General features: G+C 41.1%; 1 protein-coding gene across 5 annotated transcripts in view; it reads left to right on the plus strand.

Moving 5' to 3' along the window:
* kat7b (K(lysine) acetyltransferase 7b) overlaps positions 1–21,404 on the plus strand; it is an 87,851-nt gene that overhangs the window by 21,222 nt on the left and 45,225 nt on the right. For all 5 annotated transcript variants that reach the window (XM_072249575.1, XM_072249572.1, XM_072249576.1 and 2 more), the window contains 2 exons: positions 8,209–8,356; positions 15,256–15,432. In XM_072249575.1, coding sequence (XP_072105676.1) covers positions 8,209–8,356; positions 15,256–15,432 — 325 coding nt within the window. The remainder of the gene's footprint in view (positions 1–8,208; positions 8,357–15,255; positions 15,433–21,404) is intronic.

Raw genomic sequence — 21,404 nt, forward strand, 5'->3', positions numbered from 1 at the left:
GTTAACAAGTTTCACATTGCATGCCGGTGATAATAATTCTGATTCTGAATTGGACGAATGGCAGGAAAAATGTGGCAGATGGAATGTAGTGTTTGGAAATGTAGGATAATGCATTCTGGTAAAAGGAACAATAGTGTGGTGTATAATCTAAATGGGGAGAAGGTTCAAACGTCAGAGGCGCAGAGGGACTTGGGAGTCCTCGTGCAGGACTCCCAGAAGGTTAATTTGCAGGTCGAGTCCGTGGTAAAGAAGGCAAATGCAATGTTGGCATTTATTTCAAGGGGAATAGAATATAAAAGCAAGGAGATAATGCTGAGCCTTCATAAATCACTAGTCAGGCTGCACTTGGAGTATTGTCAACAGTTTTGGGCCCCATATCTCAGAAGGGATTTGTCGACATTGGAGAGAGTCTAGAGGAGGTTCACGAGGATGATTCCATGAATGAAGGGGTTAACAAATGAGCATTTAGCAGCTTTATGTGGGGATCTTATTGAAACCTACCAAATGTTGAAAGGAATAGATAAGGTGGATGTGGAGAGAATGTTTCCGATGGTGGGGGTATCCCGAACTAGAGGGAACAGCCTCAAAATTGAGGGGCGACCTTTAGAACAAGGGAAGGAGGAATTACTTTAGCTAGAGAGTAGTGAATCTGTGGAATGCTTTGCCACAGACTGCGGTGGAGGCCAAGTCCATGGGTATATTTAAGGCAGAAGTTGATCGTTTGCTGATCGGTCAGGGCATCAAAGGATATGGTGAGAAGGCAGGTGTATGGGGTTGAGTGGGATCTGGGATTATCCATGATAAAATGGCAGAACAGACTCGATGGGCCGAATGACCTAATTCTGCTCCTGTGTCTTACGGTCTTATGAGCCCTCCCCAACAACTCTAGTAAACCTGCCTGCAAGGATATTGGTTTCCCCTCGGGTTCAATGTAACCCGTCCCTTTAGTACAGGTCGTACCTTCCCCAGAAGAGATCCCAATGATCCATAAATCTGAAACCCTACATCTTGCACCAATTCTTCAGCCACACATTCAATTGCTAAATCCTCCTATGCTTACTCTCACCGGTGCATGGCACAGGCAGCAGTCAGATTACTACCCCCGTGGTCCTGCTTTTCAGCTTCCTACATAGCTTCCTGTGTTCCCTCTTCAAAATCTCGTCCCTTTTCTGATCTATGTCATTGGTATCATCACTGTTCTCTTCTCCCTTTCGTTTTGAGCCGCAGAGCCAAGCTCAGTGCTAGAGACCTGGTTGCTGCAGCTTTACCCTTGCAATTTGTCCCCCCCCCCCCCCCACCCCTAAACAGTATTGAATGTAGTATACCTGAGAGGAACAGCCACAGTGGTACTCTGTGCCATTTAGGGGTGACTACCTCCCTATAGCTCCCACCTGTCACCTCGGTTTTAACTCCAGTGCCGTAACACGGTCTGTATGGAGCTGCACCCAGGTGCATTTCCTGCTTCGGGTAAATCATTACATCTTGTACATCAGATGTGACAGTGCTTCAAGAGTATTTAATTTTTGGATATCCTGAAAAGGGTGCGAAGACATATTAGATGTAGCAATCAGGGGGACATCTTGCATGAGGAGATCACTGACCTGGGATCCTTTCTTAATACTCTAGCTGAGCGTATTGATATTGCGAAATACTGTAATTATGCTTTACAGTAGAAGATGCATATTACACTTAATGGAGAGAGAAAAAAGAGAGTTGTCTGTTATGAGCTTTTCGCAAAAAGATGTGAAATCCTGAATTTTCTTCCAGCAAAGTCTCATAGTTGTAATGTTAGCAAATCTTTACAAGTAAATACAAAAAGTAACTACATTATTATTTCTGGTCTCGGCTCGAAACGTCGACTATACCTCTTCCTAGAGATGCTGCCTGGCCTGCTGCGTTCACCAACAACTGTGATGTGTGTTGCTTGAATTTCCAGCATCTGCAGAATTCCTTGTGTTTACATTATATTTGTGTGGAAAGAAAAGGAACATATGGATATGTTGCTTCATCCATAATCAGACAGGCTACAATGTTTAACCTGCTTGTGTAGTGGCATGTGACATTGTTTGGCATGTTGTCTTGATGATGATTGACAATTAAATGAATGCTGGAGATATTAAGCAAATCAGGCAGCAACTGTAAGGGAAATGCAGTTAACTTATGTCATTGACATGAAATATTCATTCTATTCTTTTTCTCAGCTGCTACCTACCTGATGCATTTTCTAGAATTGTCCTTACTTTAGATTTTCATATGAACAATATTTTGTTTTTTAAGTTTTTTATATTAGTTTCTGTTATGAAGATGAGGTTAATATTATTGTGGGGATGTTAATGAACCTCTTGGAAAGCAGTTCGTCATTTTGCTCAATTAGTGTAGAATTTCTGTTGCTTACCCCTTAAACCAATTCTAAACTACAGAATATTTTCCATTTATTTATTTCCTTCCCTGCTTTAATGTTCCCATATTTTGCTCTGCTGGAATGTTTTATGCATGATCCATCTATACTTTCACCCTTTCATTTACACTTCCAGTTCCTGATACAATTTCATGTGCTCGGAATGAGTAAGCCATTCATCTCAAACCTATTTTGCCATTCAGCTCACCATTTTAAGTTTCACACCTGATTCAGTCATTACTGGTTCAAGTCCCAAGCCAGAGCTTTGAACGTGAAAGATCTATTTGGATATTTCAGTGTAATGTTGGGAGTGCTGCACTGTTGAAAATTTTCTCTTTAATGAGACAAGGGCCCCATATTCTCTTGGGTGGCGGTGAAAGATCCTATTATATTATTGTCCTCTGAAGCTTGGATGATATTCATCCAAGATTCAGATTATTAGTTAATTATCAAATTGTTTGTGTAAACTTGTTTTGGGCAAATCATTAGGTGTACATCAGACATGACAATGCTTCTAAAGTATTTAATTATGTAATGCATTTTCAGATATCCTAAAAAGAGTGTGAAGACATTATATAAATGTAAGAAACAAGCAGTGATAAGCCATCTATCTAATTTTGTTTCAAAACCTTTACACCCATGTTTAACAATATTTTATAGTTTTCTTAATTAAAATGGTGCACTTAAACAGGCATCTTTTGCTTTTTAGGAGGGAGTAATTAAGCTTAATCACTGTTTGTAAGACTTTCTCTACTAATTCATTCTTTGAATCATCTCCCTGATGTCTACTTGTAAATTTTCTTTTATTTTATATATGCCATCAATTCTTTTGAAAATTTTGAAGTTCTCAATTAATTCTAATTTTTAACCTCTACCAACCCTTGGACAGCTATTAATGTTCTAGTTCATCTGTGCAGTACTAAATATCTTTTACTGTAGTGCCTAAAAATTTGTTTACTTCACTGTATGCAGAACAAAGGAATTGTCCAGTAGCAAAAGTACAACTTTTTGTTTTGCCCTTTAGATTGTTGTCATTTTTGGTTTCCTCTCAATTAACTTAGCAAGCTGTTTACATGAATCCCTAAATCACTTTGAACTTGCAATCACCTTTGATGTTTATCAGACATTCTTAACTTTTCGTCCTTTTAAAATACAACTACAGAACTATTGGTTTTAGTTCATAATAGATAACCTTGAACTTAACTTTAAATGTATATACAGTATTGTGCATTTATTTAATTTCATGCTCCGATCCATAAGATTCTGCATTAATCCTTACAATGTTAATAGCTGTCTCAGTTAGTAATTTCAATTGTGGTCAACTTCATCCTAACAGAAGAACAGTTTATGCATACTACTTAAAGAAAAGTGAATAAGTAAAACAATTTTATACATTTACTTATTTTTTCCTTGATTGATTTAAAATGAATTGAGGAAGAGGTATGTAATTTTATTGTGGGCAATTGTTTCAACACTTATTGCGGAGTGACATCTTTAGTTAGGAAACAGTATATTGTGATAGTATTGTATGATTTTTAAAAAAGCATGAACTCTTCTCATAAGAATACATGATTGTATCTCTTGTGTATTCTTAGTAGTTATTTTCCCTCCCTACATTGTTAAACCTGTCAGCTTTAATAAAAAGCAATTTGTTGGGTTGGTGGGTGGAAAACTAATTTGCTTAATATTTTGTGCACGTCTGCAAAGACTGCTTTTTTTTAATCCATGCTAGTTTAAAAGTGTATGCATGCAGGGTTGCTTGCGATGACTAATTTTAATAAAAGGCATTTTTGGGATCATCGTCATGTGCTGTGGGCGATCATGGTCTACGATCATGATTGTTATTGGCAAGTTTTTCTTCAGTAGTGGTTTGCCATTGCCACCTCCTGAGCAGTGTCTTTACAAGACGGGTGACCCCAGCCATTATAAATGCTCTTCAGAAATTGTTTGCCGTGCATCAATGGTCGCATAATTAGGACTTGTGTTATGCACCAGCTGCTCATACGACCATCCACTACCAGCTCCCATAGCTCACGTGACACTGATTGGGAAGCTAAGCAGGTGGTACACTTTGCCCCAAGGGTGACCTGCAGGCTTGTGGAGGGAGGAGAGCACCTTATACCTCCTTTAGTAGAGATGCATCTCCACCCTGCCACCTGAACCAAAACCATTTACTGATTTTGGTGGGGGGGGGTGGGAGGTAGGGGTAGTTGTGGTCTTGATTACACTGTTTTGGAAATTAATTAGGGTAACTTATGTGCCAATATTACCCAATTTTATTGCTTTTTACTTGGACCTACCTCAACCATTTTATGGATAATAGTTAATGAATAATTTTGTGGAATAGAGAAACTCCTCCACTACCCAAGGATTCTCTTCATTGATAAATAGGAAATATAGTATACTCTTACAGTCACCAAAACTATAGAGTAATTCAGGATGAAGGGGGCTGTCTAACCCACATTAATTTGAAACTCAAAAAGGACTATGAAGTCTGTTAATTTTGGCATCCAGTTTATATCTAAATGATGTCAGATTTTCATTTTCCAGTGCTTTCCGTGGAAGTCTGTTTCATATGTTGCTCAGTGTGAAAGACTGTTGTTATCAATTGCCAAATTATCTTTAGTATAATTCCAAGCTTTCCATTTTTTTTTTTCAGTGTCTTATCCCTACCACCAGTAACTGACTTCCACTTTTCTAATTTTGTCAAGAAGCTGGACTATTTCCCTTGTTTTGTGATCTGTGCATTTTATATTTTCATCTTAATACTCTATTCTGAGCAGTAGTTCAACATTTTATTATTGGCTTTATAGATTGGGGCACTGCATTGAATGGCTAATTTAACAACATCTGTAATCTGAGAATTTTAGAGACAAAGTTATTTTTGATCTCAATTTTCTGTTTTGATTTGTTTATTGAATTATTCTTGTTGCTGACCTTTTGATATGGTGCTGCTGGGTTCTTGATGCCTGCTGTAATCATTATTTGTTTCTGTGGCTCACTTTTGTAATTAGGCTATTTAACTGTGAATGGATAATGATCAAGTGATTTTATAATGTTCATTTACATGGGCTTTCAATAACAGCTGTTAAAGAGGAGTTTTGGCCTTTTTAAACACAAGATTCTGCAGATACTGGAAGTCTGGAGCAACACACAAAATGCTGCAAGAAGTCAGTAAGTCGGACAGCATCCATGGAGAGAATAAACAGTCAACATTTCAGGCAGAGACTCTTCATTAGTCCTGATGAAGGACCTCAGCCTGAAAAGTACCTGTTTATTCATTTCTATGGATGCTACCTGACTTGCTTAATTCCTCCAGCATTTTTTTTGTGTGTTGCATTGGCCATATTTTCCCCTCCCCAGCCCAGTAGCGTTTTAGGTTGAAAGGTAAAAACTGTTCCCTTATTGATAATTTAGCACAGTGAACATGTGGCTCAGGCACGAGAGAAGCAAGAGATTCATCTTTGTTTTTGTTAGTATTTCAAAGTTGGGCCACATTCTCAAGTTGATTTGAGGCATTCTAGAAGAAAATATTTTGTGGTGTAGTAGGTTCCCCGTTTTTCATTCCTGATATCATTTAAAGTTCTATGCCTTTAAATAGTATGGACACTTCAGAGGCGTCAGAGTTCAGAGTTCTGTTGTAGCGCCGTCTTGAGCTTATACGTCCTCCCTGTGGAATGCGTGGGTTTTTTCTGGGTGCTGCAGTTTTCTCCCATGGTCCACAGATGTACTGGTTCGCAGTTTGATTCATCATTGTAAATTATCCTGTGATTAGGCTAGGTTTAAATTGGGAGTTGCTGGGTAGTGTGGCTCGAAGGTCTGGAAGGGCCTATTCTGTGCTGTATCCCATAAATAAATAAAACCTAATGATGTACAGTTTTAAATTTATAACCAAAATGAGCCATTATGTCTGGATATTATTGGATTCAGCCAGTATCTCTCGGCGCATGTGCATATTGTTAAGAGTATTGGTCATCCCTTATAACTTCATGGCAAAACAATTCAAGAACATAGATGTCTTATTTTATTTTAAAATTGATCTCTTTTAAAAATTAATGTAAAAACGTTTGCAAAAGTTTGTGGATAATTTCTTAACATGACAAATAATATCAAACTTTTTCTGGAGTAGCTTTTGTTAATAGTATTTGGTAGTTCATGAAGACATTTTAAAATTTATGCAAAATATATGATAAGTACTTACTAAAAGTGGGAGGATTTTTTCAATCTTTATTGGGGAAAACGTATCATGCAGGAGTGAATCTCTATAGTAGGGGGTGGGGTGAGGGCTGAAGGCAGAAGAATGGAGGCATTTGAGTAGACTAGCAAGTAAGTTGTCAGAGGTAGGCTTGCTCCAGAATATGTGAACAGCCTTTTTCCAGGGTATGTGGGAATAGAGGGCTGGATCAATACAAGCAACGTAGCAGTTATTTTTAAGTAAGATCAGGGCACATGGGATTCAAGGATTGTTTATGGAGCTCAAGAGCCTCCATTGTGGACTTGGGCTTCAGGAATGCGTTGGAGGAGTGTTCAGGAAAAAGGTCAGAATGGGATGTGTAGCTTCAAATGGTGTTGGGTTTGCCTTAAGGAATTGCAATCCATCGGTAGTTGCCCTAGAGATGTTAAGTAATGGGTATTCAGGGCAATGATCTAATTTATCTTCAGAGTTTTGAAAGGAATCTTCATGGAGCAGTGTTATTTCTTCATGGACTGAGATGGAATTTATCCTGAAATGTTTATAATTGCATATCTGAAACTGCTTGGAGTTCAAATAGAATTATTAGGGGTGTGAAATGAAGATGTATGGGTTAGTAGGTTAAGTTGTTACATGGCTGTAATTGGGCATTGTGGGCTCATTGGGCAGAAGGGCATGTTACTGTACTCTTAAATACATAAGAGGAGGATATTTAGTATCAATTAGTATCAAGACTGGCACAGCATGGACTGAATGGTCTGGCCAGTGCAGTAGGAAAAGTAACAAATCATGCCAGCAGTGTACATGGACGTAGATAGGTCTGTTGAGAGCTCCACTTAATGGATATTTTACAGTTAAACAGATAAAAATAGAGTTCAATTGCATTGAACTAGATTAAGAGGAAAGCTGTTGGGAGGAAACAGATGAGTTCAACTGTCAAAAACTGGAGAAGTTCGGAAGATGAGGCAAATTTAGTGATGAGTATGACACAAAATGCTGAGGGAACTCTGGTCAAGCAGCATCTATAGAGGGGAATAAACAGTTGAGATTCTTCAGGATGTAATGTTGCTCTCACCATATGGAGGACAAGTACTAATAAACAGAGGTTGTTCTATTTGCTTCTAATGTACACATCAAGATCTAAATGTACAGTGAATGTAGGTTTAAATGGTTAAATATATAATGAAGTTAATTTTCTACTAGAACAGCTTGTCTGTGAACTCACAATACTGTGATCCCTGTTTTACAACAGTAAACCATGGGTTTTTTCATCGTTTGGGCTTTTTGAGCAGATTTGCCAATATGTGTCAAATTATGAAGAGTGTCATGATGTCTAGTAGTTATGTAGGAAAGTGATAAAAGATGCTAAATTGATGGGCAATTTAAAAATGAGGTGAAAATTTTATCTGAATATTTTGTGCTGGATTGTACTTTGGGTTAACAAAGTTAAAAGACTTGAACATTATCGTTGCACAAAATTTTCATTAAAAATCAATATTAATTTAACCTGCCAAATTCTTACCTTTTCAACAGTTAACAATTACTCTTGAGTATAAATGTATTTTAGTAGTGTATGTTGATGGTTTTAAGAGTTAATCTATTATGTATTCTGTTCCAGCGTCAGGCGGGTAGCAGCTCTGACGGCACAGAAGATTCAGACTTTTCTGCTGATCTGGATCATACAGATAGCTCTGAGAGTGATGGACAGCCACGCAGGTCTACCAGATTAACCAGGTCTTCATTACGGAATAGCCAGGGTTCTCAAGGTATTGCTGCAAGATATTGAGGGAAAATTAAGAGTGAATTCACAGCGGAGGGAAAGGCCAGATATATAGCTGCTATTTCCCTGCTGGTCAAAAATGAGTAATCAGTTTTATTAATTCTTGGTCTGTGGCAAAGTTTAAAAAATGCTCATCCATGCTCTTTAGATATTCGGTTCTCCTTCCAGCATCTTTTCAAAAAAATAGTTTCCATGCCTCAACTGCCTTTTGCCTGAAAGTATTTATTTTTCAACTGCATTATAATCCTACTTGTAACTGCTTCAAATCTGTAGTTCATAGTTATTAACCAAAGGAGGATAGATTCTTCCTATTGGCCCATTCCAGTTCTCAGGAATTGAATTCAACTTGCCATGTTTTTGCTCACCTAACTAGTTCATAGGTTTTTTTTTCATCTGCATGATTTATAATTTTACTTATGATTCTGATATTTCTATAAATCATTGATATTCATTTGTGACAACCTATTGTATTTGTTTCGTCCACTATCTCCCCTGGATAATGAGACCTGCTGCCTACCATTATCTACCCCTTTACAAGCATACTGCAACCCATTACTAATTTTAGATTCAGTTTGCAAGTTTTTCATTCTGACAATGGAACAATGTCAAATGTATGCTCCTTTAAATGTACTGCTCTTATCAGCTACTATTGTTATCTCAAATAATATAGTTGTTGGCAAACATGAGACCATAAGACATAACAGAATTAGGCTACTTGGCCAGTCGAGTGTGCTCCACCATTCCATCATGGCGATTTATTATCCCTCTCAACCCCATTTTTCCTCCTCCTCCCCATAACCTTTGATGCCCTGACTAACCAAGAACCTATCAACCTCTGCTTTAAATAAACTGAATGACTTGGCCTCCACAGCCGTCTGTGGCAATTTATTCCATGGATTCACCACCCTCTGGCTAAAGAAATTCCTTCTCATCTCTATTCTAAAGGGATGTCCTATTCTGAGGCTGTGCCTTCTGGTGCTAGACTCACCCACTATAGGAAGCGTCCTGTTCACATCCACTCTTGCCTAGATATTACAATATTTGATAGCTATCAGTGAGATCCCCCTCATTCTTCTAAACTCCACAACAAGTACAGGTCCTCATACGTTAACACTTTCATTCTTGGAATCATTCTCGTAAACCTTCTGTGGACCCTTTCCAACAAATCCTTTCTTAGATAAGAGACCCTAATCTGCTCACAATACTCCATGCGGTCTGACCAATGCCTTATAAAGCGTCAGCATTACGTCCTTGCTCTTGTATTCTAGTCCTCTCGAAATGAATGTTAAAGTTGCTTTTGCCTTCCTTGCCACTGACACAACCTGCAAATTCACCTTTAGAGAATCCTGTGTGATTCCCGAGTCCCTTTGAGTTTCTCCTCATTTAGCTCTTTCATTTCTTTTGCTCAAGTGCATGACTGTACACATCCATACACTATATTTCATCTGCCAATTCTTCCAATCTGTCTAAGTCTGTCTGCAGACTTCCTGCTTCCTCCACACTAACTGCTCCTCCACCTATCTTTATCTCGTCTACAAACTTGGCCACAAAGCCATCAAGTCCATCATCCAAACCATTGACATATAATCTGAGAAGAGCTGGCAGCCAACCAGAATAGGCCCCCTTTAACACAAACAAGAGAAAATCTGCAGATGCTGGAAATCCAAGCAACACACACAAAAAGGGTCTCATCCGGAAATGTCGACTGTACTCTTTGCTATAGATGCTGCCTGGCTTGCTGAGTTTCTCCAGCATTTTGTGTGTGTGTGCGCGTGTGTGTGTGTTGCTAGGCCTCCTTTATTCTGGCTCTTTGCCTTCTGCCAATCAGCCAATGCTCTCCATGCTAGTATCTTCCCTGTTATGCCATGGGCTCTTATCTTGACAGGCAGCTTCATGTGTGGCATTTTGTCAAAGGCCTTCTAAAAATCCAAGTAAACATCCACTGACTCTCCTTTGTCTATCCCGCTTGTTATTTCCTCAAAGAATTCCAACAGATTTGTCAGGCAAGATTTCCCCTTAAGGGAGCCATGCTGACTTTGGCCTATTTTACCATGTGGCTCCAAGTAGCCTGAAATCTCATCATTAACAATGGACTCGAACATCTTCCCAACCACTGAAGTCAGGCTAACTGGCCAATAATTTCCTTCCTTTTGCCTCCCTCCCTTCTTAAAGAGTGGGATGACATTTGCAATTTTCCAGTCCTCCAGAACCATTCCAGAATCCAGTGATTCTTAAGGGATCATTAATGTTTCTAGCATCTCTTCAGATACCTCTTTCAGAACCCTGAGGTGCAGTCCATTTGGTCCAGGTGACCTATCTACTTTCAGACCTTTCAGTTTCTCAAGCTCCTCCTCCTCCTCCTCCTCCTCAGTAATAGCAACAACACTCATTTCTGCCTCCTGATGTTTTTGAATTTCTGGCATACTGGTAGTGTCTTCCACAGTGAAGACTGATGCAGAATGTTTAAGATCATCTGTCATTTCTTTGCATCCATTACTACCTCTCCAGTGTTATTTTCCAGTCGTCCAGTATCCATTCTTGCCTCTTTTGTCATGGGATCCAGTACCAACCTGATTTTTCCCATCTACCTGCATCTTGAAATCCAACCCCCCCCCCCCCCCAGAAACTATTGTAACATTGCCTTTTTTACATGCCTTTTCTATCTCCCATAGTAATTTGTATCCTACATCCTGGATACTGTTCGGAGCCCTATATATAACTCCCATCAGGGTCTTTTTTTACCCTTGCAGTTTCTTAACTCTTGCCCGCAAGGGTTCTACATCCTCTGATTCTTTGTCACCTATTTCTAAGGATTTGATTTCATCTTTAACCAGCAGCCTCCCCACCCCCTCTGCCCACCTGCCTGTCTTTTTGATACAAGGTGCATCCTTGGATGTTAAACTCCCAACTGTGATCTTCTTTCAGCCACATCTTGGTGATGCTCACAACGTCATATCTGTCAATCTCTAACTGTGCTACAAGATCATCTACCTTATTCCATATATTGCATACATTCAAATATCACACCTTCAGTCCTGTATTCGTCACCTATTTTGTGTTTTTGCCCTCATGTTACACTTCATCTCATCCCACTAACTGCAGTTTTGCCATATCATCTGCTTGTTCATCCTCGGGTTTCAATACACACTGTATTGAATTGTATACCAGCTGCCCCATCCTCAGCCCTGTCACTCCCGTTCGCATCCCCTTACCAACTTAGTTTAAATCCTCCCAAGAGCTCTAGCAAATCTGCTGGCAAGGGTATTGGACCCCCTCAGATTCAGGTTCAACCTATTCTTTTCCTATAGGTCATACCTTCCCCAGAAGAGATCCCAATGATCTAGAAATCTGAAACACTTCCTCAACCACTCGTTCATCTGTACCTTCATCTATTCTTGCCCTGACTAGCTCCATTTGTTTGGGATAACAAATATCTCCCGACCTTGTGCAATTGCATGTATTGTCTCTCAGAACTACTTTCAGGAATTTTCCTCTTGCCTGTGTTAGGCTGACAAAACTGTAATGGTTCAGTCAACTTCATTCGTTCCTTTTAAACAATGGTATGCTGATAATCGTTTTCCAATTCTCCAGCCATGTACATATTGGTTGGAAAAGTGATGCAGCTAGTAGGGTTGCTGCCTCAGCGCTAGATACAGATTCAGTCCAGATTTTAGCTGCTGTCTCCAGTTTGCATTTGTTTCTTTTGGTGGCTTCACCCCCATGTCTTAAAGATGTGTTAGTTGGTAGAGTGATTGACTGCTGTACATTATGTACGTAGTGGTAGAATCTGGAGAGAGTTGATGGGAATCAAAGTCAAAGTACATTTATTATCAAAGTATGTATGCAGTATACAACACTGAGATGTGTCCTCTGCAGGCAACCACGAAACACAATGTGGAACATCAAACACCCGATGCGCAAAAAAAGAACAAATTGCGCAAATGGCAAAGAAAAACAAGCAAATAGCACACAATATATTTAATATCAAACTGCAAAGTCCTTGAAGCAGTCTGGGAATGTCCAGTGTAGTTCAATTTAGCGCCGTGTCATTTGTTGACTGCAGGCCGCAGAGCCAGTCCGCGTCGAAGTGCCCTGATCAAAATTGCGCAAAGTAGCAATAAAAAAGGTGCAACCAGAAATGCATATAACAAACTGTGTCGATCAAACCTTGCCCAAGACCCAAGACTCCTGCACCTTCCTCCAGCAGCAGTGAGGGAGAGGGAGACTGGTCAGATGCAGGCAGATGGCACTGAACACCTGCTTGCCTTCCGCACTCGTCCTCATTGATTTTAACCTTGCTTGACGCTTTAATTGTGAGATTGGTGAGTAATGGAGCTGATCGTGGGTTCGTGCTCCGCTATTAGGCCGCAAACTCCGTTCTCAACCACACTAAATTCCCTCGGAGACAGCAAAAGCGCCAGATCGCTTCGTCAGCTCAAAAAGACATTATTAGAATGTAAATTATGGGCTCCAGTTGCACACAGATCAGTAGTAGATGTATATTTGAGAAGAAGTAGTAGCAGTTTTGTGAATTTTCTGCAGGACATCACCAGTAGTCGCATTGGCTACTGGCGCCATTTTGAACAGATCTAGAGAGAATAAACAAATTAATTTTGGATTGGTTGTAAATGGATGGTTGGTGTGGTCTAGTTGGGCTGAAGGTGTGTTTCCATACTGTGTCATAGAACACAGAAGTGCAACACAGGAATAGGCCCTTGGACTTACTACATCTGTGCTGACGTGACACCAATTTAAACGGCACATTTGCCTGTGCATGTTCTCTCTATATCCCTCCATTTCCTGTCTGTTCCTGTGCCTGTCTGAATGCCTTTTGTATTTTGATATTGTATTTGTTTCCTCCACCATATCCCTTGGCAATGTGTTCCTGGCACTTGAACTCTCCATCTGGGAGAAAAAAAAAACTTGCCCTGCAAATCTCCTTTAGTTTTAACCCCTCTCGCTTTAACCGATGACTTCTGGTATTTGGCATTTTCACCCGGGGGGGGGGGGGGGGAGAAAAGACTAACTACCCTATCTTAGTCACTCACAATTTTATATACATCTTTCTATGACTGTTAGTTTATAGTCAATGTTTGCAAAATGATGGTCAGTTCTTAATTTTTTTTCTTAAGTGCTTCTCTGAGTTATCATCTTCAGTCCTAATGTTTATAAATTTTTTTAAATGTCAGACTGTTTTTTTGCACATAACTAGATAGCTCTCAAGTAATTCCACCAGTTTAGTAAACTGCTGGGTGTGTCCTGTTTTGGACTGTCATCAATCCTATTTACAGTGTTGGCAAGCAACTGCTATCCTTCTGCCTTAATCCATTTATAAAATAACTGCGTTTCTTGATTTTACTTGCCAGTAATTTTTCATGCACTTTTTCCTGTACTAATTCTTTTAATTTCATGCTTGTACCATTTGCCCTCCTTTCCACAGTAATGAGGTCATGGTATCTTAAGCTTTTGTTTGTATTATGTATCTTTTGCATTTCCATATGCTATGTGGTTTTGATGCAGTATTTAGATTGTCTAGTTCCCCTAAAACAACAGCTCGTGTTATTTAATGGGAAGATGAGTCATAGAGCACTACAGCACAGAAACAAGCCCTTTGGACGCCTTAATCAATGCTGAGAGAAAAAAGATTCTATAAAATCATTTAACTACTCTTAATCATCAGCATGAGTTGGCATAGTTTTGCTCTGTAAATTCTTGACAGTGACACTAAAGTTGTTCATTTATTTTTCATACCTTTTGGCTGTCTGTGTACACTGAGTGGCTACTTTATTAGGTACTTCCTGCACACTACCATTGTAATGCATGGTTACTTGAGTTACTGTCATCTTCCTGTCAGCTTGAACCAGCCTGGCCATTCTCTGATCTCTCTCATTAACAAGGCAGTGTCTCGCACAGAACTGTTCCTCAAAGGATGTTTTTTTTTCTTTTTCACTTTGTAAACTCCAGAGACTGTTGTGCATGAAAATCGCAGGAGACCAGCAGTTTCTGAGATACTCAAACCACTCCGTCTGGTGCTAACAGTCATTCCATGGTCAAAGTCACATAGATCACATTTCTTCATTCTGATGTTGGGTCTGAACAACAAATGAATCTTTTGACCATGCCTGTATGCATTGAGTTGCTGTCACATAATTGGCTGATTAGATATTTGCATTAATGAGCAGGTGTACCTAATAAAGTGGTCACTGAGTGTATGTTAAGAGTGATGGAAGATTTTGAACTGGGGCAAAAAGAATACATTTGTGGATGTTATCATTATCTGCGAAGAGAGTGAAAAGTGGCTATCTTTGGGGAAAGCAGATTTTCAAAATTGAGGCATTGGGATACTGTACTAATAGTTTGAGAACCGATTGTTTACAAATGCTTTGAATTATTTAGTCACTTTTTAAAATAAAAAGATAAACCTATGTTATACTACTGTAACATGTTATAATAACAAGAAACAAATGCTTGTGGTTGCATAAAATCGTTTGATTTCCAGAGATGTCCTCAAATCTTGTGGCAGTAATCTGGATTTCAAAGTAATGTATAGCATGGCAACTGTTTGCTAGATTAAATGGGAAGAAATAAGCACTCTTCAGTGTTCTAATTCGCATAAGTTCAGTAGCCAAGGTACTTTGAACTTCTTTTGAAACTGGTCGATTATGGGGCGGTAGTGTAATCCATTGAACTGAGTTCGTTCAGTTTTTTGCTTAAAATTGGTAGATTTTTTAAAAACTCTCAGATCACTCTATTGTGATAAGTAAAACACTTATCAGCTATTTCAGTTTATTTAGTTTATAAGGGCTGGTTGTATTTTATTGGAAATGTAAGTCTAAAATATCGATTAAAATTTTTTTTTAAAAATAAATCTCAAACCCCTAACAGATTCCAGTCCGGTACGCCAGATACCATCATATACCTCAGATGAACCTGCTTACGCGACAAGAAGGGTGACACGTAGCCAACAGCAGACAACTCCAGTTACACCGAAGAAATACCCTCTGCGACAGACTCGCTCCTCCGGATCAGAAACGGAACATCCAGTTGAGTTTTCAGACAAAGGTAAAATAAGTGATAGAGTTGCATGCAGTGATTCCTGTTCCATATTTGTGAGTCGAAAAACTAACTTTAGACAATTCCATTGTTTTGTTATTTTTAAAAAAAGTCTTAAATAGCAAATAATGGTCTTTAGATCAGCACAGCCAAAATGCTGGAGGAACTCGGCAGGTCAGGCAGCATCTATAGAAATGAATAAACAGTTGATGTTTCGGGCTGAGACCCTTCTTCAGGACTGGAAAGGGAGGGGGAAAGATGCTAGAATTAAAAGATGGGAGGAGGGGAAGCAGGATTAGCTAGAGGGTGATTGGTGAAGCCAGGTGGGTGGGAAAGATAAATGGTTGGAGAAAAGGAATCTGATAAGAAAATAAATCATAGGAGAAAATGGAGAAGGAGGGACACCAAAAGGAGGTGATGTGCAGGTGAGAAGAGGTATGGAGGGGGAGGGGGAAAAATTACCAGAAGGAGAAATCAATGTTCATAACATCAGGTTAGAGGCCACCTAGGTGGAATTTGAGGTGTTGCTCCTCCACCCTGAGCATGGCCTCATCTTATCAAAAGAGAAGGCTGTGGTCCAACATGTCAGAATGGGGATAGGAATTAAAATGGTTGGCCAATGGGAAATTCTGCTTTTGGTGGATGGAATGGAGGTGATTGACAGCACAGTCCTCCAGTCTATGTCTGGTCTGACCAATGTAGAGAACACCTCTTTGGGAGCACTGGATACAATAGATACCCCAACAGATTCATAGGTGAAATGTTGCCTCAGCTTGGAAGGACTTCTTGAAGCTCTGAATGCAGGTGAATGGTCAAGTGTGGCATTTCTGTTGCTTGCAAGGATAAGTGCCAGGAGGGGTATTGGTAGGAAGAGATGAACGGACAGTCTTCAGATTGGTCTTTAGATTATAGCAAATCACCTGTTTTTAGGTGCTAACCACATGATATTCACTTTTACCTATAACTGATTGTTACCATCAATATTACAAACTAGTAAACAGGTGGAAGGAGGAGAGGAGTCAAGATGACTGACATTTCTCACATTCTGTTTTGCAAATGTACCTTCACTGACATCACACAAAGAAATAAATGAATAAATAATACCTACTTCAAATACTGTACTGGCTTGCTTCTATATTTGTTCATTGGTGGCATCTCAGACCTTAAAATATTTTTTTCTTTTATTGGAAGGGGATAGTCTCTACTCCTTGGATGTAAGCCTATGTGCACTTGTGAGCAAATGGCTATATTTCTTGCATTGCTCTCTTTTGCAGGGGTTCTTGCTAGTAAAAGAGACTACTATAACCACTTTCTGACATTTTCCTCTAATTCTGGCCCTTTGAGTCTCCTGTCCTCATTATAACTACCCCTCCTGACACACAGGACCTCCCTTTTATTATGGATTTCATTGACAAGTAATGTAGTTTTGAGTGTATATGGGAGCTGTTTCTCTCCTTCTTTTCAGCCTTTGTACTTTCCATGGAAGAAAGAGTTCATAATGTTGCAGTGTTGCATTAAGGAATGCCTCCTCTGATCGATGTTGACTAAGCTCTTGTACAAAATCATGTTAAGTTTTTTATTTGCCCTTGTTTCTGAGTACAAATTACTCTGATGCTGTGTCCACAATGGATTTTGGCCAATTTTCTGATTTATTTTTTTTCTGTTGGGTACCTGTTTTCAGTGATAATGCTAAACACAATACTGTAAGTAATTTTGCACTTAAGGTATAAATACAACTGTCCAGACAAGTGCCATTTCTTTTTAAATGTTTCATTTTCATAATTTTCCTTAAAAGTATTTTGCTGGCATTTGATGCAAGCTTATCCCACACAATAATCATAATTAAGTTCATATTGTTAAAGCAGAATTGATTCTTTTCATTATTAATTTAAAAAAAGCATATATTAAAGGTCTATTGTAATGGTGGTTATTTGCAAGATTGGGGAAGGTGGTTAAGAGGAATCCAGAAGGGCTTGATTTATTTTCAGCTGCAGCATAACATTTACATTTAAAGATAAATGTTTTTTTCACTTGGAATATATATATGTTTGTGTGTGTGTATGTATGTATATATATATATATATATATATATATATACACATAATTTTTGAATTGCAGGTGAACATAAAATAATTTTATTAAAATACTTTGCATGTAGATCCATTGTACCTCTTTGTTTTTTTTTCCTCTGCTCTGCTCCTATTGTAGGTGAATTGAAATCTTGTTTCAGGCTCACTTTAAAATGTACTGCCTGTTGTAATCAAGGCAATGCAGTGAGAGGAATAGCTTTTTGTACTGTAATTTCAATAGGAAAAGGTTCCATTAATTCAGCTGCCAACAAATTCAGACCTTACCTTTTCAGAGAATTGTTTACACTTGGCTTATCTGAAAACTAAAAATTTATTGTAAGATTCACCACCCTTGTCAAAGAAATGTTTTGTTCTTTTGTGCTTTCACTGTAGCGGTTTATATAGCTTATTGTTCTGCCTGCAGCATACATCTACCTTTATGCTTTCATTGTGTAGAAAAGGTTCATGGTGTCATGGTAACCATATTTGTCCAAATCATCTCGTGCTCCATGTTGATTTATGTAAGGGGGTTTCGACTTTTATGTTACTGCGAAGGCTAATTAAAATGGCGTTTTTGTTATGTTAATCTGGGGAATGCGGCTTTGTTGTGCTTTAACGCTGAGAAAGTTTGCGCTAGCAGCTTATTATGGTTTAGAGGGTGATAAGAGGGTGCTATTAACCAATTGGGATAGTTGTTATGGTTTTGGTGTATTTGAAGATACTGTTTGCGAGGGGGTTTGGGGGCAGAAGGCGGGAGAGCGAGACAGAGGATGAACCAGGTGCTGTGAGTCCGCTAACGGGGTCGGACCCCGAGCGGGACGTTCGGCGAGGAGACAGACTCGTGTGGAGCGTCTGGTCGACCACAGTTGTTGGTCCCAGGCGGCCGGTCGAGGTGGTCCGAGGGGGTCGCAGGGTGAAGAAGAAGTTCCTTGAGCTCTAACGGTTTTTGTGCACGAAGAGATTGAACTTTAATAAGTGTTGGCGCCTTTTTTTTCCCATTACTTTCCTCTCTGTATGAAATGCATATTAATGTCATAGAATTAGTAATATCTATAAACTGTAAATCATTTAATTGCATCTGGTGTATTGTCTGTTATTTGGGCGGGGTGGGATACCTCACACAGCATCCACACAAACGAATTACCCAGTTTGGCGGGGCCGAGGCTGTTTCCCTAGACGACAGCGAGCCGAGCAACCCTGAGGGTGGCCAGGGGGGCTACATTGTGGGGGCTTTGTCCGGGATGCTTGAGTCTGTTGGTATGCTGTGTGGGTGCCCTGTTTAAATCTGTAATGTGTGTCTCTGTGGGTTATTTGCTGTTGATTGCTGTATGTGTTGTGGGTGCGGTCTTTGTTCGAGTTCAGACTGGTATTGACGAGTTAGAGGTGGCACTCGGGGCTGTTCATGCAGTTGGGAGAGAGAGGAAAGAGTGGTCTGATTTGGAGGTAGAGTCTGCGAATAAATGTTCCAGCTCTGACAGGCTCCGCCTGGCGTTTGGGATAGTGTCCACCCCAGGAGGGGCGGAGACGTGCGAGACGTGGGCGGAGCAGATCTCTCAGTTGTTAGATGAGTGGCAGTGCTTGGTTGAGGAAGAGCGACAGGGATTGGTTGAAAGTTTGAGTTGGCGGGCTGGTGACGGTGTTAGAGCTGTCAGGTTCACTTACACCGTAGTGACAGCTGTCAGTTATTTGAAAGAGGGGGGGAAAGTTTTCAGTGTGCCTTCTCTGGCGAGGAGGGCGGCTAAATTGCTTGTAGTGGCAGTGGGATCATTTCAGGGGATCAGTTGTTCAGCTGATCAGAGAGGTGTCGGGAAACTTAGTGGAGGCCCAGTGGGGGAACGGCTTGGGGTCTCTGGGGAAGCACGTTCCTAGCAATGTACCACTGAACTTCCGCAAGGAAAAGACCCTATTCCTGAAGGCTTAGAGGGACCACGCCCCAGGGTGACGTTATGGATAGAGGGAAGCGATTCTAAAGCCATCCTTCGCCCCGGGGCAGAGGTCGAGTTGTTGGACAGTTCGTTTTACAACCGGTGTCTGAAGCATTTACCCTTGACAACTGCAAGGGCACGGGAGACTTTGGGTACTAGTGGCAGTAGTTATCCAGAAGACGATGATTGGTTAGTGACCCTGGAGTTCATGGGGGCATTGTCTGGGCACCCAGCGTGTCGAGTTGCTTCTGAGGACGTGTGTAGCAGCCTTGAGCCAGTACCGAATTTAAACGAGACCCAGCGGTGGTACGGCTTGGGGAAAGTAGCTGAGGGTGAGACCCTCTTAGTAGATGCTCCGAACCACCACGAGGGAGGGGAGTTGACCGCTGAAGACACCTCAGTGAGAGAGAGGTCGCGGCAACTGGACCCTGGCGGCATGGAAGATGAAGGCAGCGTGTGTGTGGATTATGTGATGTGGTTTAATGTGCTGCATCTGAGGAGGGATGTTGCCAGATCCCGAGGAGTGCAGCTATTGAGCCAAAGACGGCCGTTACTAGTTCCCTAGGATTCTTCCGATCCGAAAAGATGCCCAAGGGCATATCCGGAGCCCCTGCATCCTTCCCGCGGGGCATGAGGAAAACCGTGGGGGAAGTGAAGGTGTGTGGAGTTTTGACGTATGTGGATGACTGCCTAGAGCTTGGATTTACCTGGGGGGACTATGAGGCGAGGCGAGTGGCTGAGCCCGGGCGACCGAAGCGAAGTGTCAAATGTGGAGGAGTTTTTGGCCAGAGGAGTTTGGTGCAATGTGAGAAAAATGACCCGGCATACAAGTTGAACTTCCTGGTGTTGGGACAGACGGTGGTGGACTGGGGGATGGAAACCCAGGTCGTCAATCTGAATGAGACACAGGGAAGAGAGGGGATTTGCACCGCACTGCAGTCATATACTGACGAATTAATCCAGCGAGAAGAAACAATGACCCACCTTCGAAGGGATCAGCGGAAACTCAAGACGTCCATTCAGAACAGATTGGAAGATTTACAAGTTGGGGAAGATCAAGGAAGTGTTCTGACTAAGGTGAACAGAAAACCGAGAGCCCAGGGAGGGGAGTTTGACTACACTCCCGAGGAGGTAAAGAAATGGAGGACAGATCTCAGAAAAGGGAGGCGGACGCTTGAAAGGAACCTGAAGATGACTATTGCGAGTTTAAATGAAGTGGAAAAACTGAAAGTTGACCTGGAAGACGCCCTCAGGAAGAAACAACCGGAGGCTGAACATCCTTTAACTGCTGCTTTTCAGGTCAGGGAGGAAGAAGCTGGTGGGGTAACTGCGTCCCAGATTGAGATGGCCAGGAACCCTGAGTCAGAACTGCTGAGGCTGTGGCGAGAGTTGAAGGAGTCCCCGAAGAAGCTGACGTCTCGACTGCAGGAGGCTGAAGAGGTAGCCCCGGCTAAATGTTTCAGTTTGGAGAAACTTAACCAGCAGCTATCAATCGAGGGAATGAGGAAGGATACGGATTCGAAGGATGATGTGCTGCACATGTGGAACATGCTGCCTTTCGCTAACTTCCCCGTGATTGAGGAAGAGACCTTTGGCCCTTCTCCCACTGAGTCAGGTGTAGTGGGGAGGGCTAGCTGTGGGCAGTCTGAGTTACGGCAGGATCAAGGAGGAGGAGAGGCGGGGTCCCGGACACGGGACAGGGGGCTCCGAGCTGTAGTGGTGGCCTGAGTGAGAGAGGAGTTGGCAAGCAGGCCCGAGGTATCCCTAGTAGTGTCTGAGCCTTTTGGGTTTAGGTGAGGGGGTACGGAGGTCTCAGAGGGTTAAGAAGCTCCCAGATAGGTTGACCTATTTAGTGCCCGTGGGACGGGAGTAAGGTCCACTGTTTGGGGAGCACTGTCACTGTGTGTATCTGTGTACGTGTGTGTTGTGTGTCTGTAGGACTGGGTGGCGAGTTATTTAGAAGTCATGAGGACATGACTTGGTGGGG

The sequence above is a fragment of the Mobula birostris genome, chromosome X, assembly GCF_030028105.1.
Source record: "Mobula birostris isolate sMobBir1 chromosome X, sMobBir1.hap1, whole genome shotgun sequence".
Lineage (NCBI taxonomy): Eukaryota > Metazoa > Chordata > Chondrichthyes > Myliobatiformes > Myliobatidae > Mobula > Mobula birostris.